This window comes from Haemorhous mexicanus, chromosome 1 (assembly GCF_027477595.1).
Source record: "Haemorhous mexicanus isolate bHaeMex1 chromosome 1, bHaeMex1.pri, whole genome shotgun sequence".
Taxonomy (NCBI): domain Eukaryota; kingdom Metazoa; phylum Chordata; class Aves; order Passeriformes; family Fringillidae; genus Haemorhous; species Haemorhous mexicanus.
In genome coordinates, this window is record NC_082341.1 from 90689885 (window position 1) to 90713160 (window position 23276).

General features: G+C 40.1%; 1 protein-coding gene across 1 annotated transcript in view; it reads left to right on the forward strand.

Annotated features, from left to right (window-relative positions):
- AHRR (aryl hydrocarbon receptor repressor) overlaps positions 1–23276 on the forward strand; it is an 83155-nt gene that overhangs the window by 46092 nt on the left and 13787 nt on the right. The window contains exon 4 of the mRNA XM_059855945.1: positions 10204–10304. Within this exon, the coding sequence (XP_059711928.1) occupies positions 10204–10304 (101 nt within the window). The remainder of the gene's footprint in view (positions 1–10203; positions 10305–23276) is intronic.

A 23276-nucleotide genomic window follows, 5' to 3' on the forward strand; every position in this document is an offset into this window, starting at 1 on the left:
TATTTTTCCCACAGCACATGGGGTGCCTTGAACTTCTCCAGGCTTCATGCAGTCCATGTCATCGTGGCAACCTCCACAGGCAGCAGAAAAGACCAAGCAGAGCAGGTCTGCCTTAGAAAGAGAGCACCGTGTTCTGTGGGGTCTGTGTGTCTGTCTGTTGTTGTGCAGCAGTGAGCTGTGATATCCAGCTGATTTAAAGGTGGAGATTCCCACATTTCTGTCAGAGCAGCTCTGCCTTAGAAAGAGAGCACAATTTTCTGTGGGGTTGTGTGTCTGTCTGTTGTTGTGCAGCAGTGAGCTATGATATCCAGCTGATTTAAAGGTGGAGATTCCCACATTTCCTCTTTTACAGTGTACTTAAAGAAGCATGTTTGCTTCTTTAAGTACACTGTAAAGCAAATGTGTTTTTGCCTTTAATATTGGACACAGCAAGGCTGCTATATAAATCAGATATTAAAGAATTGTTATAATATTCCTGACTCTAAAACTGTTGGATCCAGATTTGGTTTTCTGGGTAACACATGCACATCCTGTGCACTAAGGTCTCAGTGTGAATATTTTAGATGCAGTGTTTATTTCATCTTAAAGGTTTCCTTTATCCTCTCCAGATCGTGTGCATTGGCTATTTTTAAACAGTCTCTTGGATGATATACTGATCTATTGACACATGCTCTTTCAGCTCTCTTCTAAGAGATACTGACTTAAATTCCTCTTGGAACCTACAGGTGTGAATTTAACCTGTGTCTTTCCATGCAGAATGGAGCAATGAAAATTATGAAGGCACAAGAAATTGAGGAGTGGCAGATAAGGAGACAGTCTGTTTGAATCATAGTCCTGGAAAAGAGGTTATCAAATCCAAAAAGTCTAGCAAAGATCATTTTGCACATAAGTTAGTCATTGTCAGGTTGCTTTAATCAAGAAGGGGGAGAGATGCTTTCCTATGCATTTTCCTAGTTGCATTTATTTTCATGCTTGGTTTTTGGTTTGAGTTTGTCCTGCAGTGATTGATTACTAAATGTTCTAAACTACAGATCGAAATTGGAGGGGGTAAAAAAAAGCACATCTGTAGCTGATAGAGACTAAAAATGTTCTGGTATTCTCAAGGTAAATCTGTTACCAAGACTTCATTGCATTTCTTCTGTAAAATGCAATGCTTACAATCACCTTTCCAAAAGTGGGAAAGATTCCAATAGACTTCAATTGCTTGTTTATGAACACACATAACTTTCCTCTTAGCTATCTTTTCAGTAAAAATGGATTTTGGTCTCATTACTTATGTTTCTGAAACATATTTCAGACTCAAGTTTATTTCAATAGGCTGTTTATCACTAAAGAATGTTTTTTGTTGGTTTTGGATGCAATAATTAGTCACAAGCTGCTCTTTCATCGTATGCTTAAATTTAGTCACATACAGGCTTTCTCATAAGGTTCTGATTTTGCTTATTGTCACTTCTGTGATATACTTTGTTTCACGTCACAGATGCTGCTGTTGTGCATCTGTTGTTTATTTTCTGTCTGCAACAAATTTTGTGGACATGGCCATGGCATTGCAGTGAGAATAAAACAACATAAGAGATGCACTACTGTGTCACACCAGTGGTCCAACTAGTCTGGTATTCTCATCTTCAAAATTGCTGTCTTTTATCTACTTTAAAGCATTCTTGTGCTGGTGTTACAGGGCACTTCACAGTCCTCATATTGTGGGGTTGGGCAAACTGGAGTTCCACATTCAGTTTATCCCCTGCCCTTATAATTTTGTAAACCTCTCTTGTGTCTCCACTAGTCCTTCTCAGTAAAAGTCACAGCCATTTTAGCCTCTCCTCAAAGGGCAACTGCCTCTGCTGTGGACATCAGCTTCCATTGATGTATTACTTTCATTGGGAGAATCAATCCTGAAAAAATGGTCTAATGACAATGAAATAGTATGAGCCATATCAAATGAGGACAACATTCTTGGGCCTTAGAGAGAGAAAACAGAAATTCAGTGGATGTAGAGAACACACTTTTTAAAATATGTCTGGACAAGGGAAAAGATGAAAAGCTATTCAGACAAGAAACAATTGTGAAGGATATTTTGAAGAATGGGGAAACTCTTCAAGTATTTTTGATAGGTCACACGCTTCACAGATCCTAGAGTCAATGTGTCCTGATGTGCTGTTCCTCTGAATATGTATAAATATCATGATCAGTGTGATTTGCTGAGATCTCACTGAAGCAATCAGGAGGTAACAGGTCTGAACACACTGCAATACACTTAAGGCTAATTGTGGATCAGTTTGGTGAAGTCACAAATAAAAATATTAAACTACATTCATTGTGCATTCTGAGGTCCTTAACTCTGGAACTAACCAATGTTAAGCAGACTTTCTAAATACAGAATAGTTCTCTGAAATTAAATTTTTTTCCTACTCTTAACTCATGCTGGATATCAGGATTCTGATTGATGGATGTGTAATTTAAAAACTTAAAGGTGCAAGGAAGAAGTGTTGGAATCATCTTAATTTTTTGTGAGTGATGTGGGCATTGATTTGAAACTGGAATAAATAGTCTGCAGATTTCTTATTCAAGGTTGCTGATAAATCAGGCTTGCAATCCATTTTGTCGTCTGAGAGAGTAACCCATTTTTTTCTTATCTTTTATGTGTTTATTCAGAAGGGTGTGCAAGCAAATATTCAGACAAGCTAACGTATTAAAGCTTAATTAAAGAATGTAATAGTACACAGATAAAATTAAGGCCCCAGGACTGAACCTATAAATCAATAAGTTTCCTTGATCAAATCATCATATTTAATGTAGTAGAAAATAAAATGGAATTGTGAAGACAAACAGGAAGACTGTTACTTGGAGTAAGTCTTACATCCTGGTATAATTTCAGAGGACTGCATGTCTTCAGCAGTCTTGCAGCCAATATAGTCTACCAGACCAACTGATAGCTCAAATATTTACTCACAGTGGTGCAAACAGATCTCTAAAATACCTCCTTTGCCAAGGCACAATGTGGGGCTGTCTGTTGGGGAGATCATCTGTTGAGTCATATGAAGAGAGAAAGGTTGCAACAGTAATCTACAGAGAAGAAATGTGTTTTCTAGACAAGTTCTTTTGAGTCTGTTGTTTGTGTAGTTAGCGCACAATTTGTCTCACGTGGAGCTTTTCTTTGGATCTGTGATCCCTCAGAAATTATGGCATAGGGGAGAAGTTATAGTCCCAGGCTACATTTAACCTTGACATACAAATGTGATTTCTTAGGAGATACAGATAGAATAAACAGCAAAAATCAGAAGAAGAGTTAATAATTTATGCTGCATATTCTCCAAATAGATACACTTTTTATAAAAGCCACTTTATCATTCTCAGCATTTCTTAAATTATTCTACACATTCGAAAACAAAGAATTGTGGGAACAGGAAGTGTCCATCCAGAATTTACCCTAATGCTCATTCGCCTAAAACACTAAGGAACTCCTTATCTTACAAAATTAATCCCGTTTTTAATTAAATAATGAAAGTTTTCCTGTGGGGAATGAGAAATGTCCATTACTGGAAATACTCAAAAACTCTGAGGAACCAGCCTGAGTGAAGTTAGCTCTGTTCTGATCAGGGTGAGGTAGACCAGATGACCTCCAAAGGTCCCTTCCAACCTACAACTTCCTAAATTTTTGTGATTCCTATCCTGACTCAGTTAACAGACCCAGGTTCCCCGCAGGTGAACCACTTTCCTACAGCTTTGCAGAACTCCTTGCACTGCAGCACAACTGAACATTTGCAGGCAATTCTTCTCAGCCTCTCAGCTTGCTGCATGTAAACTCTATTTCCCAAAGGCACACAGACCTCTTTTTCACATGCAAGAAAAAAAATACTCTGACTCAGTCACCTCTGTAAGAAGTCCTCAGTTTGTGTTTCTTCTTTCACCTGCACCTGGATTCTGATGCTGCCTTTTTGCTGGACTACTCAGTCCTGCCTGCCCTGGCATAGCCCCAGGACCATCCCAAGGACTCCATTGATCGTGAATTCCAAACCCAAACTGATTCTGTTCCTGACACAACCTTGCTCGACAGCTAGATCAAGAGGAGAAAGATAAGACTGATGGGTTTTAGAGGGCAGAGTGAAGAAGATGGTGGATTTTTTCTGGAAAAATGAGGAAAGCATACCAGGACTTCCCCAAGGCAAGAGGATCATCCTTCTCCCTCGCTTGCCTGCTGGAAACCCTGTCTGAGATTTCATCCTTAATATATTGTCAGATCACCACTAAATTTTCTAATGAGCCAGATCTCTCAGAGATGATGTTTGTAGAAAACCCATAGGAATGTGAGCTTTTCCCCTCTTTTCTCTGCTTTTCTGTAGAAATAATTTCCACGTGTACTTTTACACACACACAGACAGCACTGGCAGCCGGATCACTGCTTTAGAAAGCTTATCTGATCTGCAATAATTTCTAAAAACACAAAACCCTCCAGTGGAATACAGTGAACCCGGCCGTATTGACGATCGCTCCAGCCGAGTGTTTTACTGTTTGTGAAGGGATTTGACTCCAGGGAAACGCTCCTCACCCTTCGCACAGCGGGCTCTCTCCCTTCTCCCCGCTGCACGAGAGTTATTTTTCTGATCCTTTACTCTAAGCTCCTTTGCTTTTTTAAGGCAACTTCCAGATATCTGATACAGTATATAATGAGGAATTAGGTTCCATTACACCAAGGCTTAACCTTCTCGAAAAGCATTCAGTGCTTGCCAGGAGTCATCAATATTTAACAGCTGTTGTTATTATGAAATACTTCATAGGGTAATGTGGCTCGTCTGCTCGCACGCAAGGGTTTGAACGGCGGCCAGGCCCCTGTCAGAGCCGCCGGGAGATTGACAGGCGGCGAGCCTTGCGTGACAGCGGGGCCGGGGTTAGTCAGCACTCTGCCTCCTCCGCAGCGGGGACTTCTCCTCCCCCTCGCCTGCCTTCAAAAGGGCTCTCCGGACGCGGTGGGACACGGGCCGGGGGCTCAGGGGGGCGAGCTGGCCCCGGCAGCCCCGGGGAGAGGAGGGCAGCCCGGCGGTGGCATCTCTTTGATGCCCCTCTCGCACGGGGGAAAACGGATGAGGCTCGCTGGGAAAGGGGAACAGTGGTTCTGCGAGAAAGAGCGGATGGGATCTGGAAAGCAAAAGGGTTCGGTTTGTACCTTAAATAAATGTCATGCTGTACTCGAGAAACTTCAAAGGGAAGTCAGATTTCAAAGCATCTCTTAAGAAGAAGCAGACTGAGAAAACCGCTAAGTTGGGAAGAAAAACTCTGCATTACTGCTAGCGTAATTTCATCTGGCTTTCTGGTAGCCTCCGCAACAGGACCAAGCACCATGCAGCTTTTATTCAGCTTTTCTGCATTTTGGTGCTGACTTCTTTCCCAAAGCATCTGTACTACCTGCGTGTCGTGTGAACATCCTTTCCATCCTCTTTGGCAATATATAACAACAGTTCCTTATGCTGCGTATTTTTTAATTTCAGTGTTCATCTAATGACCCCCATCCTAATTGTCACTCGGTGTTCTCTGTAACACAGCCAGAGGAAACAGACCATTTCAGTTCATGGCTTTAGGTTTGTTAAGTAGAATTGCTCATACTGAGTGTTTCCGAGTCAATTTGTTTTGTTTTCTTAGTATTCAGAGTAACACGCATAGCTGATTCTTCCTGCAGCTAGAAGATGCAGGAAGAGAGACCCTGCTCTCACTTCCTTTAGAGTAACAGTTACCAAACGTAAGATTTGCATGCTCAAAGCAGTGTCTCTGAACCTGCACTCTGGATTCAGGCATTTTCATCCACCTCTTTTAAGAAACAGTTTATCTCCAGGGCATCATTGGAGAGAGCTGGTAGTCCCTTGCAGGAGGGCTTGAAATGGATTCACCAGCCTGAATCTGAAGAAGACTGTATGGTTCCCTTCCTACACCCCAAATGAACCCAGGCAGGGCATTCAGTTCAGAAGCAGCATCCCTCCACTGCTCATTTTTTGCCTGTGCTGTTGCTTGATGCAGGCACCTGGAGCAGCTGGGCTGCAGTTTGCCCCCATGTTAGTCTGTTACACAGCCTAAATTAGCAGCTACCTTTGCTAATTATTTTCTGAAGAATGAAGGGTGTGCTCAAGCAGGATGAGGTATAGAAACATTCCAGAGAATGTAATCCCATGGGTTTAAAAAGTATGGTTTTGTGAGACTCCTGAAATCTCCATCCCTTTGAACTAAGGAGTATCCTGCAATGAATAAATGTTCTGTCATTTCTGGGGCAAAGGGAATGGTTGGTTTCATAATGCTTCTATAGACTGTGTTAGGCAGCTTTTCTTTACAATATTCCAGATTTGGCTTTCAAGCCAAGATGTTTGCAAATGCAGAGAGCAATGCTCATAGCAAAACTGGAGGCTTGAAAGAGGTCTCAGATTTTTACACTGTTCTGGGCAGAGACAGTGCAGCTGTGAAAGGTTCAACAACACTATCTGAGACCATCTCATACTCATTCAGCCAATCTTATAGTCTCCTCTGTGGACTTGTTTTCTCCATTAATTTACTGTCAGTTCTAACTCTACATTATTTTTTTGGTTTCCACTCATTTCTCTGCTTTCAGATTAGAAATTGAAACAATTTCCTCAAGTCTTTGACCTGTCTTCCAGGAAATTGCATTGGCTGTTTTATTTCTTCTTTTTTTCTTCCTCCTCTTCTTCCTAGCCCCCTGTCCCCTTGCCCTGTATATTTCCACAGTGTTGTCCTTTGTAGGACCCAGCATTTCCAGACTTGTTGGCTTTTAATGTTGCACGGGATTGCACCATGCACACCAGATCGCATGACCTTGCAAAACTGTCAGCCCTGGTACATGTACTTCTGGTATTTATCATTCTATGGTATCAATATGCTCATTCATCTTCTTTGGCAGAACAGCTCCATCTTCTGTTTTGTTTCACGTTCTGGAAGTGCAGGCTCGATACATTGCGCTCAGAAAACAGTCTCGGGTGTTACCACTTCCCATCTCCTGAGTTTGCTGGTTTTGAACCTGGTAGATGAGCGCTCTGTGCTGACCATCGCAAGGGCTGCCTCTCCCTTAGAAAGTCTAAAGCTCCATAAAGCTAAAACTCTCAATTTATTATTTCTTTTTTACAGCCAGCAGCATTCATTAGACTGTCTGCAGTATCAGCTTTTCTCTTGCTCCATTCTTGATACATGGGAACTCCAGCAGCGCGTTTACCCCTCAGGTCACTGAGTCATCCTTTGCTGGTTTTTATTTTTCAGCTTTATTTTCAGACAATTTGCTCCTCCCTGCCCACCAGAGACAGTACTCCTGCATTCTTCAAGCTCTCATTTGTTTTCATCATAGGCTTCCCTGTTGCTCCAGAGGGACACCATTTTATGAGATGTCTAAGCTTGATCACAGCTGTCTTGGCATCAGGGTCTTTTCTATCAAGCCACCCATCATAACCAAAACTTGCTGTCCTGTTCTCTCTCATGATTCTTGGTGGTGACAGGAGTATTGTTAGACTCTTCTGTTTTCTTTTCCCTGTTTTTCTGCCTAGTCAGATAACATCTTGCAAGCTTCCCTCATATGCCTGTCATGTCTTGCATTTCCTCCTCCTCCTCCTCCTCATTTCTTTCAGGATCTGTGTGATTTTCTGCCCGTCTTGCTCTGCTTTCTCCAGGTGACAGGCTATCACCAGCACCTCTCTTCTGAGGTGTCACTGCAGTATCAGCCCAGCCGTGGGTGGATTAATCAAGTATTTCCAGCGTGGGGAGGCAGGAGAGTGAGCAGCGAGTGACGGCTCTGCTGCCTCGGGTGCAAGGAGCAAATGTTCCCATCTCTGAGGAGCATTTACTTCTTGGAGCAATGGTGTTATTTGTCTTTCTTTGATGGTGCAGTGGGTCTCCTTGCACCCAGGCCAGTGAGAGGGGCAGGCAATGAAGCGGATGTGTGTGGCCTAACATATGGGTAACTCTAACTGGCAAAATAACATTAAAATGCTTTCCATTTGGAGATGGAATTTATAGTAGCCAGACGAGTTGCAGAACAAACATCTCTTGTGCTTCTGCTGCTGTGTTTGTATGAGCCTGAAGGCTAACAAGCAGGCAGGGAGCTCTGGCCCGCTCAGTTGGGTAAAATAATAGTTTCCACTAACGATGAAGTTTGAACTGATGGAATTTTCACAACACCAAAAGAGCGCATCAGAGAAATAAACCTTCCTTTCCTCTCACCCCCCCCTGTCTGTCCCTTAACCTGAGCAAAGACTACAAACCACCATGTCAGTAATTACAAAAACATCTTTTCTGAGCAGGGAAAATCTGGAAGAGGCCATTGGAATAGGGGTTGGGCTTTTAGAAATTGTTGTGACAAGGTATTTAAAAGATGTGTGGATGTGGCACTTAGGGACATAGTTTAGTGGCAAACTTGGCAGTGCTGGGTTAGTGGTTGGACTGATGATCTTAAGGGACTTTTTCAACCTAAATGAACCTATGATTCTATGTCTGCTCTTATAGACAGGCCTAGCAGAAGGCCTAGCTGATCAGGGGGAGAAAAGCAACCATTTCCTATTAGCTTAAATGGCACACCAAAATGAAAATGCAGATTTAAGAATCTGTGTATTCTACTCACAGCAGCCTAGGTTACAAGTCTGAATTCCCAAAATTATTTTGGCTGGAAAATATGGGTAGGGATCTGTTTAAAGCAGCTTGGGATTTTCCTGGTGTGCTTTCCCATGCCCGGGGAGGGATTTATTACATCTAATTATACATTTGAGATAATTGCTTTGGGCTAATGACTGACATTATCACTTGCAGCAAATATTTATAATGTAAGCTAAAAACCATCACAAATATTCAGTTGGTGTGGTTCTGAGTTGCCATTGTTTATTGTAAAATGCTGATGTATCCTGCAACAGTCCCTTACCAGGCTGTTAAATTGATAAGGAGCTCTTGCATGGGCTCAGGACCTTTAGAGGCTTGCTGTTTGTCTCCAATTCTTATTCTGGTTTGGTACAAACTATTCCTGCCATCTAAACTCTCTTTTGGTGGGGAGGTTTTATTTTTGATTAGTTGCGTTGTTGTTGGGGTTTTTCAGGTTTTTTTGGTGTGGGCTTGGCTTTTTATTTCAGAGGGGTGTTTTTTGTTTTATTAATAATTTCTGGCTGTGGCTGTGCCCATTCCACTTTGGCTGGAAGGGAAAATGCATATCAAATGTCACAGATAATATCACGGATGCTCTCCTCTCCTATTATCTCCATGAGAATGAGAAAAAATTTGAAAACTGGATCTCGGTTTGCTACCAGGATCTTTGTATGAGCCTTCTCTGGAGGTACGAGTGAAGCTGACTGAATTTTTACTGACCAAGTGATTAGGACAGGTTCCAGTTGTACTCCCTAGATGATGCTGAAGCCGAAAAATCATGTAATGCCAGCCTTCTCAGAAATTCTTTCATTATCCCCAGAAATGGGATCATATTTCAGTGATTTTTCTGTAGGGTATATTGATAGGAAGAATTTGAGCATTCAAAGGAATTGGAGATCAAGCAACATGAAGGAAGAGCACTCACCAGCCAAGTTTCCCATGAAAGCTTTATTGGAAATAAGCTTTTTTCCCTATTATTAGGAAAAATAGATCAAATTTTAATCTATAATGAGAAATATTCATTAATTTCATGGAGTAAATGACATGCTAAAAACAAACTTTTAAACTCTGTGTAAAAATCAAACAATTTAAGAACATTCCCTTGAATCTTAAAGATAGGTTGAAGCTTGTAGAAATGAACAGGGTAAAGTGAGACCAAAAGTAATTTGATGTCAAGGAGATCAGCACTGAAAATAAGAAATCTATTCACTCGCTTTTCTTCTGAGCTGTATAGATATTTCTCTGTATTGTCATAATACATATTTTTATAAACAAAACAACTTGCTAACTTTCTTTTGTTTCTTTCCTGTGGGTTTTGGTTATTGCTTTATGTAGAGTAGACTAATGGAAAAAATATGTTCAATAAAAAATGTGATAGATATTTCATATAAAAAACATCTGGACTGCAAAATATGTATCTATCTCTAGCGCAAGGAGGGGAAAAAAAAAGAAAAGAAAGTTGTCAGTAACTGAGATCCAGACCACAAAGACAGTAACCACCAATTAAATTCAATGCATGTTAAATGCCTAAACAACAATTTTAGTCGTGACTCTAATCGTGATTTCTAAATTGATGATAACTCTTTCCAACAGCCATTCAAGAAAAGCACTTTAAGAAGCAGGCTGGCCAAACGATAAAAGAAGACAATATATCTAACAAGACTGCTGTACAAGAAGGTGGACTTCTACTAGAAGTGAGTGAAAAAATACTGCTTTTTTTCTGGATGTAATTTATTCTGTTTGATGATATATTTGGGCTGATGATTTGTGGCAGTCTGTCTTGGTAAGAGTCTTTCAAGGGCCACGCTCGCGAACATTTCTTGCAAAAGCAAGACTGGCAGTCGTGACAGTCGCAGTCAGTGTTCATTTCAGAAATTACATCTTGCACCCTTGCTTGCAGCCTTGAAATTACCAGTGAACCCCAGCAGGACGGTTCACAGTCCTTTTTCACTTTCAGGTTTATTTTACTTGGCCCATATTTTGAGGATGTCAACATGAGCTTTCCTGGTTTCTCATCTGAACAGAGAATATTCTAGGATATTTTAGTTTATCCTACTTCCTCAGCTCTGTGTTCTGCACACACACCGTGTCAGCAAAAGTTATCCCTTCTATGTATTTTTATCCACTTTAGGCTGATTTTATATTGGCAGAGCAGCATAAAGGGGCCATGCTGTTGCTGAGAATTGGATCCATTAATTTTAAGGAAGAATTAATGCTGCTGTGAACTACTGAACCAGCTAGAGCCCAGCAGTCCATCCCAGATACATCTGCATTTCAATCACATGATGTAATAATGCCTTTTATACACTGCGGTCCTTGGAAATTCCTATGTGATTAAGATTACATGTGTTGTGATTAATATTACAGTTGTTCTGGATAGGATAATATTCATGGTATAAAAACTGTGTTTCAATGACAGCCCTGAGATGCAAGTAAATGTAAATTAAATAGTAGCCTCCAGCAAACAATTACTGAATACTATTAAATTAAAACACATGTTAGTGTGAGATCCAATACCATAAGTCACTCAAGCCTATGGAATGGAAACTGGCACCCTGCTTTCCTTCCTCTAAGTATTTCAGAAGATTTTAAATTTAGATTTCAAAGCAAGTAACACAGAGGCATCTGATTAGTTACTGCTACTGCCAAAACAAGATGTTTGGCTGTCAGGTGTTATTTTGCAGCCATTTCCATTCTCAATGCATAGGGAATACGGGGGTACAATAAATGATAAATATGGTGAGTATACCAATTTTAACAAGGGTCTCCTATATCTAGTCTATGTTTTGTTGTGTGTACATGACATGCCCACAAGTTATAATCATTGAGCATCCTCAAACAGCAGACTGACTGCTGTGAGTACATGGAGAGAACACTGGCAAAAAATTTGGGGCAGGTTACGAGAGACTGCTATTGCTGAATATGCTCTGCTTACTGCAGGGTATGCAGGAGTCACATTCCCTCTGAATACAGGGGAGATATTTTATCCTGGATCATACTTAAAGTGGATCATTAACTGGGTTATTAAGTGCATGTTAATTTGAATGTACTTGCCAGGCTTCATTTATGGGCACAACTGACCTAGAATAAGAGGGTGAGTTTTCCTTAGGGCTTGTCAGGAATGTTCTCTGAGGACTGGGTTTGGCTCGAATCCTCATTCAGTGGTTATGGTACATGAAGAAAAGTGAGTTTTTATGTTGTTCAACCAAATTCATCATGTTGATTATTAGGAACTGTGGGATTTTAACTAAATATCACATTTCTGTTTTCTTCCAAGAAGAAGCAAACCGTGGTTGCTGTTCTTTGTATATTGATTTGTGAATCTGACCACTTTATTTGCTCTTAAAAGATATTTTTCAGCTGTCGAAAGCCACTTTCCACGTCATGACAACACCTTGCACTGTGCAACCTCTGCTTTATATAATACAAACCAGAATAATCTGAATCACCAAAATATGCGTGAATAATACTGTTCCTGAGTGCAATGTTAATGGAAAATCAAGAATAATAGCTTTTATTTTTTTCCTAGTGGGTACAGTCATCCTGCATTATGTATGGAGAGAAATATGGGATAACAAGAACCTAATTGCTGGTAAATAGTGTATCTGGGACTCTTGAGTCTTGGAACAATGCAGTATTTCCCCTTTCAGCTTGAAAGAAAACAATGGAATTAGGCTGTCTTCAAAATATGTTTAAAATGTTTTTTATTTCTAAAGGCTTCTGCCACAACATGTGTTTTTTATTTGAGATTTTATGGAGATTTTTTACAGCTATAATCAAATAGCTTTCATCAGCAATAACGGAATAAACAATGATACCAGTTTATCAAAGACTTTTTAGTGGAGCACAGCAGGTATCTAAACAAATAATTTCTTTTGGTGCTTTAAGATAATTTCTTCTGGATTAGAGACTTTGCTTGCCATCTTTGTTTCCCTTTGAAGGGAAGACAGACAAGTTTCTAAGAACCAAAGTGTAATTTTATTAAGGTTTTTTTTTAATATATCCCATTCTTGCAATCTTTACAGTCCTTTGAGCTTTCGCATTCCAACAGTTTGACTGCAGTAATGATTTTTAACTTAGCACTTTCAAAATATTTTCCAAGACAGGTGGTTTTGCAACCCCTGTGCCCCAAGCCTTCTGGCAGAAAAGGGGCGCATTCAGTTTCTGAAGCCTGTTAGTGGATACTTAAGGAACACTGGGCCAAACCCATAACCAGAAAAAGGGGAAAATAAGTTGTATTGGCAGTCAACAAATCCAGATAGAGTTTATGGGGTGATGGGGTGGAGAAACAAAATAAAATGGTGACTTGGAAAAATAATGAATCACTGGTGGGTATCTAGGCAATAGCCTTGATTGCAGGATTCATCTCATGGCTGTTAGCCACCTCCTCCTCTTCCCCCCAGCTATGCTGTGCTCGTAATCTTAAGCCCAGACTCAGAGTCTGCACTATGGTGGAGGTAATTGCCCATCCCAAAAGGCTGTGTAACTATCATGTGTTACACTATTCACTGATCCCTGGAAAAATTAAATGCCTGCTGTTAAGGGGGAGGCTCTATATGGACTTGCTTACTTAATGACATGTAATCAAGCATCACCCCATCATCACCTCCAACACTGCTCCCTGGGTAACCAGCACTTGTGCACTAAGCAGCACCCTGCTAAAATTGTCACTTGGGCTTTATTGACCACTTCACAGTTGCTCCTGCAGCTTTTCTGCTTGTCATGGACAAATAATTGATGTTCAAATTTCTGTCTCCTTGCTGCTAAGGAGGTGCCTTCATGGACTTTCTTCTCTTCTTCGTTATGTTTGTTGGTCTTCCATTATGCTCTCAGAGGCTGAAGCATAGGGTTCGTGGCATCTCTGTCCCCAGATGTATTGGACATAATTCTTTTCAGGTGTGAAAATAGTGTTTTATAAACAAAATATTGCAATAAATATAAAGAAATATGGACAATACAGGCGGCTCCTGAACAGATGCCAGTGGAGTAAGGCTGCCTGGTTCTATCACACTCCCTTCTCACTGAAGAATATTGATAAAGGCCAGATGTGGCTTTTTTTGTCATTTCCATGCTCACTGGCAGCTCAGACTCTTTCAGAGAAGATCCATGTTGCTTTTCAGGTTGCTCCAAGCCACACTTTTGTACCGTTCAGGGTCAGATTTCCATGAGTCTTCTACTTGTAAGGCTTCAGGGCACAAGAATCACATTCCTGTGGTTTTGTCTCATGTTTTTCTTTATGGCTGCATTGGAGATGCCAGTCACAAGACTGTCCTGGTACTTCTTATTCAGTGACACTGTACATTCTGTAATACCATTATCAAGGACCTGGATAAGGGGGTCAGTCTCACAAGACATAAGGTTTGATGGGAGTGTTGGCCTCTTTGAGGGCAGGAAGGTTCTACAGAAGAATCTGGAGAAGCTTACTATTTAATTAAAATTTTTGACAGATAATTTGAGGTGCCTGGCATCTTAAATATCTTAAAATCACAGCCATATGATCATTTACTTAAAAAATAAATCATTCCTAACACCTTAAAAACCACAAAAGCTAGGTTTGGTGGTGCAACCACTATAATTCTCCGCTGATTTTAATAATCCTAGCTTCATTCCATTAGCTACCTAAACATATAAAGTTGGGTTTTTCAACCTGAGCCTCCATCTTTTGTTCTACCAAAGCATGCAGACAAATTTTGTTGCTTTGTGTTGTAAGTAGCAAAACTAGTGAGGCACTTCAGGTTATTTAGCTTCTGAACCAGCAGCATTTGTGCTTGGTATTAGCTGCTGGTGCAAAGCTACAGCACAATCAGGTGTGGGTCCTGTAGCACACAGAACAGAGCCTTTTTCACCCAGACAAATCCTTTATAGATTATTTCTTAATTCCATATCACGGGTTTGGAAATTCTGGTTCTAGCTTGGTAGCTCCCACCAAAGTCAATGAGGGAATTTTTTTGACAGCTTTAATACCAAATAGACCCCAGGTCTTCTTAATGAAAACCAATGAAAGTCAAACTTCTAATGCAAGCAAATGATTTAGGTTTGACACAATGTAAGTTTAAAGCTTATTATTTAACATTATGTTGCTACCTTAGAAATGGATGGAAATAATAATCTTTCTGGGAGTTACTTTGGATAGGTGGATGTGCAAATTTTGGCACTGAAAGGCATCTCCCAGTGGCCTCTACTAACAGCTTGAACTAGAGTTCAAGTTTCATTCCAAGGGAGTTGGAAAATGATACATTAGAAAACATCCTATTGGTGCTGTTCTTCACTCTGCATAAGGAAATAACATAGGAAACCCTTTTCCCACTTGGTTTCCTGTAATTTTTTTAAACTTGTTAGTGTAATTCCACTTCCTCCTTCCAAACTGATTTATGTAATCAGTTCTTGATAAAACTATGCTCTTGAAAAAGTTCTCCAGTTTGAATTTCAGTCTGAGAGCAAGAGATTTTTTCCTCTTCCTGTTATTTTTAAATTTAAACTTGAAAAGGAAAATTGCAAGTCCAACAAAGTGCATGGAGATTATATGGATCTATGACCATGGCACAAATTTCAGGAATCAAAAACTGGTCTGGAATACCTCTTCAGCTTCCCATAGTGCTGACACTCTCTTAGCACAGTCCTTCTAAACTAAATCCTGATAGACTTTGATTCAGTGCTTCATTTTCTTAATCTAACTTGTTTAAAACTGGACCATCAAAATAGGAATTTTTTTTTCAGTTAATACAACTTTTTAAAGTTACCCAAACAGCGCTTTGGCTTTCTTTTGTTTTCAAACATGAACCTTCTCCCAGTAATTTAGATGACATGATTTAAGCTGATGTTAGTCACTCGGGATGACTTACAGGGAATTTATCCATTAAAATAAACCATAAATGGGGTTAGGAGTGCCGTTTTATCACATGCGTACATTCACTTTCTTCTTGCCAGGCGTAGGCAAAACACAAAGGAACACTTCAGAGGCCCTGGTCCCTTTTATTTCTTTCTTTTCAAATAGACATATTTCTAAAATCCAGACTTGAAATTTGGCATGGCCACAGCTCTGTGCAAAAAACATCCTTTCTCTTGCCCTTTAGACAAATAACTAATGTTCTCGCTTATTCCTTTCTTCTTTCTCTTTTTTTTCCTTCTTCTCTAACAAATCTGGATAGAAAAGCCATGACAGCTAAATTCCATTTGCTCTCTCCTCCAGTCCTTAGTGCTACTGTTATGAGTGCAACAATCACGATGCTGCCACAGTGCTGAGGTTTCTGAAATACAGGAGGTGGCACCATCCAACTTGACAGGGGGACAGAGAAAAACGAGGTTGTGTTATCCCCTCCCTTCAGATGTTCGGCCTAACTATGAGAAAAGTGATAGAAGATGGATTTGGATGGGCAAAATTGAGTGGAAATAATGAACAAAATGGTAACCACAATTGCCAGCACACATAATGTCTGAGAAGCTTGACTTTTGCCAGGACTTTTGCAAGAGATTTATGGAGGGGTTTGAAGAGGAAAAATAGGTACTTCTGTAGAGACTTGTTGTGGAGCCTTTTTGCAAATGGGAAAATGCCAGTAAGTGCTTCTTTTCAGATTTTGTGGCAGGTTGGGCTGATGGGAGTTAGTATTTATCTTCTGCAACACAAAATTAGATTACAATTGAGAGGGAGCAAGCAGGGAGTGGATTGGAAAATCAGGACATGCAGCCCATGTTCAGTATGACAGAGCAGGAGGAGCGGGCAGTCAGTGCAGGTGTGTGGTGAGGAGAGACAGTTGTCATCCTCTGGGTGGGGCTGGCATCAGGAAAAGTGTCTTCCATTTGTCAGGAGACAGGCAAACCTGCTGTCATATGAGGAGGGCTGGCTGAGAAACTGTACCAGAGAAGAGAGCAGCTGTCCATCCATAGCGTGAAGGTGAAGAGTCAACAAGCTTTGGGCACAGATGCAGCTCTGGATCTGAGGCTGCTCTTGCTGTCTCCAGACTGTTCATCACAGCCAACTCCACCCGAGCTCACTTTTCACAGCCGCTTCCTCTGTTTCTGCTCAGGCTATTTCGGTGCCTCTTGGACACAGGCCAGTGGCCACATAACTTCCTCCTCAACAAAACATATTCTCCTGTTTCAGCTCTCTTAGATTTTTTTTTTTCCTCTCACTGACTTCAGAGCTTGACAACTATTTCCACCAGTCAATAGGTTTGGTATCTGTATCTGAGCCCTGCATTGTACAGATGCACCAGGACTTGATCTGCTGCTAGAACTGACTTCTTGCATTCAGGCAGCAAAGGCATTCATAACACTGTTCGTTTCATACCAGTTTCTGCATTTGCTTTTCAGGAAGCGTTTTTGGTGATGGCATAGTCATGTATTGCAAAAAAAAAACCCAAAACATAGAAGAAACAGACATACACTTTAAATAATTGCAATCCTACATTGTTGAACTTGTCTTCAACTGGTTGAAGTGAAATTATGAATGAGCAGCTTACACTGTATTCACAGATGACACTTGCTCTCAGTATATTCCTCATGCTCAGTTCAGAAAAGCTCATGAGCTGAAGCCTTGCTATCTTCTCAACCAGATGAAGTGACGAGCAAGAAAGCAGGTCTAGGCTGGACTGTGTCCAGTCTTGAGAGCTTTTGCAAATTTGCAGTGATTTTGCTTTGGAGGTTTTGAAAAAAGCCCTACACATTTTACTAGATATATCAAATACATTCCACTTTCACTTTTTGTCTGCCTTAGTTGATGAAACTTAAATGCTCAAACCAAAGCAGGGGCTTGCAGAAGAGACTTGAGGAAGGATTTTAGGCTATAATGCAGCCTAAGATTTGCAGTCGTTGCTGCTGGTTAGAGGAGTTGTCTCTAACTTTCTATCCTTATCCCTCTCCATATGATCCACTTGATATCTCAATTAGAGAAAATATTGCCTTCCTCTCTGGGTCAGCACAATGCCTTTATAGCAGGATTCAGCCCTGCTGTCAGAATGGGATAGGGTGTGTTTGATGCAGGACATTTACAGCATACAAAACATGCATAAGAGAATAACCTGCACAGTAAAACTGTTCCCAGAGTCAATTTCAGGGATGCCATCCTCCCTGGAAATTCTACTGACCTGAAATCATGTTTTAAAAGGCTGGTTTAGCATATATTATCAAACAGTATGTGAAATGCAGACTGTTTTGCTCTTCCTGAAATAGTTTCATTTTTGAAAATGTGATATATAGTGCTAAATACACAGAAAAAGAGTGCTGTGAAATTAGGACATAACATTCTGTTTTCAGTATATAGGCTGCAACATTGTCTCTTTTGGGTTTTCATTCCTTACAGAAAGAGATGTCTGCCATTCATCCTCATTAACAGTTTGCAAGTACAAATAAAAGTCAGCTGTGGATGGAATATTATGACGGCTTCCTCTATTCAGGACTTGATGCACTTACATGTAAATAACACTGAAAAAAAAATCCAGACATTTGGTACTTACATATGTCTAATTGTCCAACATGTTGGATAAATATTATTTGAGACTCTTTTCAGTAACTTGTTTCTGTGAAAGATAATGCCTAATCTTACTACATTTGTTATTTCAAAGTCTACCTAACTAAATTTGTTATTACAAGTGCAGAGTAGTGAGCAATTAATGCTTCATTTTGTGTCTTCTCAAATGGAATTAATCAGGCTTGCATTTTCTATATTGAAATGGTTGAAGAGAAGACTGAAAAGCTCAGAGCAGCTGCAGAATTCAGAAAGGACGAAGAGCTGAACTTGCACTGAAGATATGATATTGCCCCAGCTTTGCTTCCATCTGTGAATACAACATCTGCTTTTGAGGAAGTGAAATGAGAAACTGCATGAATCAATATAAAGATGGTTTCTATTTCCAAGTGTAGTCCAGGGCATAGTATTTGTGAAAGAGCATTGACAGGAGGGTTCCATTACTAGTAGAGCACAATTTTAAATTCAGCATCATGATTAATGAGGAGGCTAAAGAAATGGATATAATGATTATGTTGTAATTTAGTATCCTTTCATGATAATTGCTAAGGTAAATGACATGTTACTCATCCACATACTCACTAACTATCTAGCAAACATCATACCTCTAACTATGTATTAATAAAAAAAATGTGCTGTGCCCCAACAATTTTAGAATTAATAATTCAAATATTCTTCTTTGTATTATTTTAAGTAGACTTCAGTACTTTTATACCATCCATTAACCTCAGGTAGCATTCATATTCTTGCTTCCCACATGAAATCCTAAATGGTAAAGCTTGCCATATAACAGATTTGTACTGAGGTGCTCAGGGTCACCCATGAATTCACTTTTGCATCAACAAAACCTTCCCTAAACTGTCTTTAAGCTAGTAGTCATCAGTACTGCTCCTCTCTGGAAGCATGGTCTGTATTCTCTTTTCCAGTGCCTAGTACTTGTGGAAAAAACAAGATTGGTGGGGGTGCATCTCTTTCTAGCATGCACCACCCCAACTTTCTACACAAGCAAAGTCAGCTGATGCTTCAGCCCTTGTTTCTTAGCCCCATCTTGGGCAGAGTAGTTGGTTTTGAGGCGCCAGGTTCATTGGGGACCAGAAATTCATGTTAACAAAGAGAGGCCCTATCCCAAAGACTCGACACAGACTAAGCAAGCTTTGTTACAAAAGCTTAGTTTGGAAGGAACGTATAATGGAAGAAAAACTGCATTTACAGTTTTGCATCATGCATTCAAAACAACTTCAAAGGCAAAGTTGTTCTTGGTTGTGTCCAATACTTATTACATATCAAGCATATAAAAAAACATCACCATGGTTTAAGATGTGTTTACATGTGTGCACACATTGCAATCTCACCCTCCAGGGAACTACTATGTTTTCTTGAAAGTTTATAGCTCACAATTACCGGAGCCCAGTGAGTTACATTTTCCTAGCTGATTTCCAGGAGGCCGCTTTCGACCGCTGCCTCTTGACGAGCCCCAGCGCTCCAGCTCCCTTGCTAGCCTGAAGACACGTACATAAACAAGCATCTCCAAGGTTTCCCTAGTTCCTTCGTGGAAGTGATGGGATATTGAAAAGTGGAATAATGGGAAATTTCACCAGCTGAATGATTCACAATCATTTGTGCCTTTCAGATGTCCCAGCTGTTCCCTCTGACTGTAAATGGGAGGGCCAGGGCTCAAATCTGTTTGGCATTGTGAATGATTGCTGAAAATGTTGACCTTGGTAGTGCAGCACTAGATGCTGAATTTCCATACTGAAAGAAGCCTGAAGTGAAATCCAGAGTCAAGGAACATGAACTTTGCTCTTTTTGGGGTGACAGGAGGAGTGAAAGGGGCATAGCGGTCAATATACACATATTTCTTTGGATTTGAAAATAAAAATTATTGCTGTCTATGAAAACCAGTTTATCAGATTGAGCACTTTGTCTCTGAAAGGCTCCCCATATAACTCCATGTCTGTAGACTTCAGCTACTACTTCCTTAGCTGGCTCAAACGATGGAAATTCGTCTTCTGTTTAGTTTCTTTTGCCTGAAATTTAATCGTACACGCAAACCCTTGATCAAAACTGAATGCTAAAACAATTCTGCCACTCTCCTTTGCACGATATAGTGCTTACTCACAGAAATACTCCTTTTGAAGTTGCTTTGTAGATAGATAGTCCAGAGGGCTAAGAGATACTGTATTTGTTGAGCAAAGGCCATATTCTGATGTCACCAGATATGGTATTTCTGAATAGTCTTTTATGCTGTTTTTTACTTCAGGGTTCTGTAAGAGTTAATTTTTTTTTCTTTTTTCTTTTTTTTTTTTTTTGGTATATAAAGAGAATCTCAGGGGTTCAGAGGGATTTTTGAGAAGGGCGACTATGAGTCCTAAAAACACCAGTGGAAAGAAATACTGACTCACTAAACAATGCAGTATAAGACAGAAGACACAATTAACTGTCTGCATTTCCTCCTAATATTCACAAGACATGAGCAAGTATATAATTTCCAGAGTTTTTAAATAGCTACTTATTTAGATCACCAGAAAATGGTCCCATCCCACATAGGATGCAAAAACCCAGTGATCCACTATTAAATGAAGCTGTTCCAGATAAACTGTGAGCCAACTGACCCTGGAAATTTAGTACCCAAGTTGCGTGACTCGAAAATCTGTTCAAAGCAAGGCATGGCTGCAGGCCTTGACTGTTGTACTTTAGTAGCCATAGTAACTTGGTCTCTGGAGACCTAATGCTAGTGAATTTTCCTTTATTTCAAGGAAGAGTAATAAGAGAAATGTGCATTGGAACTCATTCTCTCTCTCTTTTTTTTTTTCCTCCTCCTTATTTTTACTATGCCATGACCTTGACCAAAATATCTTTGAAGTATTTTCTGGCTGATTTTCTGCTATGAGACCAGGAAAAAAAAAATCAGGATATATAAAGGATCTTGCCAAAGGAAGTCCTATCTTCCTCAAAATATTTGCCTTCATTCCCAAAGAGAATCTCTTGACTAATAAAGTTTCAAAAACTTCTTAATGGAAGGAACTGATAACTTTCATCTCACGGCTACTGCAGGCACCAGAATAATACCATACTTTCTTTGAACTGACAGATTAATTGTTTTTTGTTTCAGTAGCAGGTGCAGCTTTTCGTGAGTACATAATTGGATGTACATGTTTTTTCAAAAGAACACAAGCCCCTATCTAGTGCCAAGCTCTCTTTTTTTTTCATTTGGGAAAAAAAAGTCCCACATGATTTCATTTTTTAAGTACAATGTAGAAAACTCATGTAAGTGTTTTTAAAAAGCCAAATACAAACAAACAAATGTTCACAATACATACTTAAGTCTGTCTCACATGTTTCAGCTATTATCCTGGATTAGAAATTCCATCTGTCATTGAATCCATATGGTTTACCAAATGGCAGTTTAAAACCATGTATTTTTTGCAGATTTGAAGTTAGTTGTTTTCTCTTGTAGAAGTTTTAAGGTCCATACTAATAGTTTTGCATGTTTGCTTCTATGTGTGCATGTGTAAGAATATGCAATATTGCAAAAAAATTTTAGTTTGCAAGTGGACCGTACTGATTGAAACATACTTGTTGTACACAAAGCAAATACCACCAACATTGAGTTGTGGAGTTTGCTTATTTCCCCCTCTAAATACCAGAGCCCCATTTAAGCTGTCCATAATTTGTGCTGAGAGGATTAAAGTGAAATGAGAGGAGCTGCCTTTACTTCTCTGTGCTGTCCTCTCAGTGCTCAGGGCAAACATGTGCTTTCATAAGGAGTGCAAACTGCACAGGTATGAGGCTGGTCCACGTCCTCTTTCCTGTTTCACCTCCCCAGGTTATCCATTGCCCAGGCACATGGCTGCTGTGGTTCTGACACAGCACACCTCCTCTTCACTGGCAATGAAAAAAAGCTATTGCTGAGAATTTTATTTCAATAATGGAGAATGTTTAAACAACATAAGTGGAGCCATATACTTTGCTGTGATGTTTAATGTGAGATGTGGTAACTTAGAACAAAAAAGCTGGGCATAGTTTTCACTCATTCTTTGGACTGAAGCTGTGTCTCCTACTCAGTCTAACAAGTCACTTGGCTTCTGGCCAGAAAAATGGAAAAACCTCTATGCAGTGTTACTGTAAAGGATTTCAGTATGGAGTTGTATTTGGTACCTGAGAGATTTATCTGAGAGGTTGGAAAAAGTTTTTCCTTACTGATTTGCAATCATCATTACCCACTCGGGGTGGGTACTGTGCTAGCAAACACCCTCCTCCTTATCTCCACCTCTGGTAAGCAGGTGAGAAAAGTATAAATCCCAGCCCAGCTCTGATTCTATCAAGTCTTCTGTGTTACAGATGTCTCTTTTCCCACTGAACTACAGTTTAGGGTAATACTGAGAAAGCAAAAGAATTTGCAGGCATGGATAATACTCATTGGTGTAAAGTTTTACTTGATATGCAGCTTGTCTTTTTTTAATGTGTCTGAAGCAGCAGGTTTCCCACCTAAAATTTATTTAGAGACATGGAATTTGTGTTAATCCTCAACTTAGTCATGTGGCTCCATAAAAGTTGATTTTGCACCAAAGTGGATTTGCTTTCCCTGCGCGCAGGGCAAAGCATCTGATGTCTGCAGTTGGGGTAGTGAAAACCAGAGGGTGCTTATTTAAGAGATACAACCTCAGGAGAGGACACCAGCATTTTGAGAACAAACCAAAAACAAAGCAGGGGAAGTTTGGAAATCTCTTCATTTACATACAGGTTTCAAATCCACTCTTGTTTCTGGCTTAACCTAAACACATGGCCCCTTGAACTGTTCCTCCACTTCTTCTTCCCTCTTCCTCCCTCCCACCTCTTTCTTAATACCACCTCCAGCCTCACAGATGTAGTTGCCAGTACAGTGATCTGAACCCCTGGAAATACACATGGTCCCATTTCCCTTTCCAATTTTTAGAAACTCGTGCACCTAGTCCAGCCTGACTCTAGCTCTATGGAAAAAAATGTGTAAAGAAAAACCTTCCTGCTTTCCACTGTGGGGGAATCAAGTCTTACATTTTAAGGGTAGAGACTGATCTCTTATGTATGTGTCTAAGCCTAAAGGCTACGTACCAATACATTAATGAAGACTAATTTTTTGAATAGATGAATTTATCTCTTGATTCATACAAGCAATCCTTGACAAAGACAGATATTCCTACAGGGGCTGAAAAACTCCAGCTTG